Source organism: Chinchilla lanigera, unplaced genomic scaffold (assembly GCF_000276665.1).
Source record: "Chinchilla lanigera isolate Chin_1 unplaced genomic scaffold, ChiLan1.0 scaffold00008, whole genome shotgun sequence".
Lineage (NCBI taxonomy): Eukaryota > Metazoa > Chordata > Mammalia > Rodentia > Chinchillidae > Chinchilla > Chinchilla lanigera.
In genome coordinates this window covers 12,868,568-12,870,728 of record NW_004955409.1, presented here as the reverse complement: position 1 = coordinate 12,870,728, position 2,161 = coordinate 12,868,568, and the positions used below count along the sequence as shown (strand labels likewise).

The 2,161-nt window shown below is 39.9% G+C and overlaps 1 protein-coding gene across 1 annotated transcript in view; it reads right to left on the bottom strand.

Annotated features, from left to right (window-relative positions):
* Nemf (nuclear export mediator factor) overlaps positions 1–2,161 on the bottom strand; it is a gene marked incomplete in the record, with an annotated part of 46,019 nt that overhangs the window by 30,945 nt on the left and 12,913 nt on the right. Inside the window, 3 exon segments of the mRNA XM_013510340.1 lie at positions 351–413; positions 923–998; positions 1,079–1,149. Of these exon segments, the coding sequence (XP_013365794.1) occupies positions 351–413; positions 923–998; positions 1,079–1,149 (210 nt within the window).

Sequence of the window (2,161 nt, the reverse complement as noted above, 5' to 3'; positions counted from 1 at the left end):
ACGTTGTGATGCTGGGATTAAGGGTTTGAGTGTTATCCAACCTGGGTGGGTAACCTGGATAAAATATAAGGGGCAGAGAGCAGCCATTGTTGCTGCTGCTCGCTTGCTTGCATTTGCTGTCTTCTGCCACACCATGACCTGTCCTATGATGACCCTCTGCCATACCATCCTGCCTTGGAGCCAGCCAACTATGAATGAAACCTCTACAAGCTGTGAGCTAAACAACGTTTCCTCCCTCAACCTGTGGGTGTTGGGTATTTTGTTTCAGCAATTAGAAAAGTAACTAAGATCTACGCATCAAATCATTCTAAGACTAGCTGGTTTAATATAAGTTTTTAATAATACCGTACCTGCTGTAAAGCTTTTAAATCAATTTTCTGACCTTCTATCTTCGAATAAAATTCATCCACGGCCTTATTTTTAAAAAGAGAGAGAAAAACTAGCTGTAAAAAAAAACTGGTTTCTACTTCAACTTGCACACAGAATAATGCCAAAGAACTTGAACAGATTTCCAATAAATTTATTACATAGCTAATCAATTTATTATACACTATCAAAAATCAAACAGCTGGGCACTATGGTGCATCCTGTAAATTCAGCACTCCGGTGGCTGAGGCAGGAGGATCACTCCAAGTTTGAGGCCAGCCTGGGCTACACAGTGAGACCATATCTCAAAAATTAAAAAACATAAAAAATTTTTAAAAATCAAATTACATTGAAGTCTTTGGTCCTTCATTTAGAAATAAAGTGGCAACAACTGTTTCCAGAAGCTGCACTATGACAACACTGACCTTCAGTGCCCAGATTCATACTGATTTGTGAAGAATATTTCCAGTTTCTCAGTGAAAGCAAGCTGATATTAACTTAACAATGCATACAATTTTGATGCTATCTGATTAAAAAACAGAAACAGAAAACCCACCTTGTTAAATGATTCAAATTCTATATATGGACATTGAGAATGTTGGGAAAACAAGAAAGGATGAAATTCCTCATACCTGTAAAATATATTTATTACATCACATTCAAGAACATCAATAAACCCCCAAGGCAAACTGATCCATGCCTACGTGCTTACGTGAGCATGTCTTCAATTGGTTTGTCTACTTCCAGGCGTGGCTTTACTTCTCTCTTCTGGATGATATACCCCTACAAAAATCCAATATTAAAATCACTTTCATAATTGGAATCATGTTCAATCATACTCAAAATTAACAAAGACCTACTCTCCATGTCTGGTACTAATTTTTTTTTTGTAAGAAATACCTGGAATAGAGAAGGAAAACATTCATAAGATACAAGGTAATTTTTAAAATGTCTAACTATTAGAGGGCTACAAATCACCTAATTTTTAAAATCTGTTGGCAAATTAAAATACTCTTCTTTGTGTAAAATCAATTCAAGAAGACATTCCCAAATTCTTCAACTTTTCTGAAATGCTGATACTGGCAGATATAGTACTTTCTATAAAAAAATAAGGAAAAGGGCTGGGGGTATAGTACGATGGTAGAACACTAGCCAGCATGTGTCCCCAACATGGGTGTTGGGGATCAGAAATTATAAGCTGACATAGAATTTGTCCTACAGTCTCCTTGCCCTTGCCTACCTTATGGGCTGGTTTTGGAATGAGGGATTCACTTTTCTGGTCAATGAAATTAGCACCCAGATGTGGGGATGGATCTTGACTTGTTTCCTTTACGACGTTAAATTTGCGCATTTCACCACAGCCTCTACTCTGTTCCAGGAAAAGCACCCTATCCTTTCCCCTACACTGGCTAGGAAACAGTGGCTGGCTTGGAGCGTCTCTGCCTCTGCCCATCCTGAGGCCCTGACCTCCCAGCCCATTATGCATTACTAAATTTGTTTCTTTTTTCATCCTTTCACCGAACCCCTCATACAGGCTGCTGGGGATTCTTGGCCTGGTCCCCGAAACCACTGGGTCTGATTCTCAACACCAGTACCTCAAAAACCAAAGTAAGAGGGCCAGAGATATAGCTCAGTGGAACAGCACCTGCCTGGCAAGTGCCAGGTCCTAAGTTCGATTCCCAGTACCAAAACACAAACAAAAAACAAAGTAAAAGCCAAGTATGGTGGCACATGCCTGTAATCCCAGCACTTGGGAGGCTGAGGCAGGAGGACTGCCATGAGTTCAAGCCCAGCC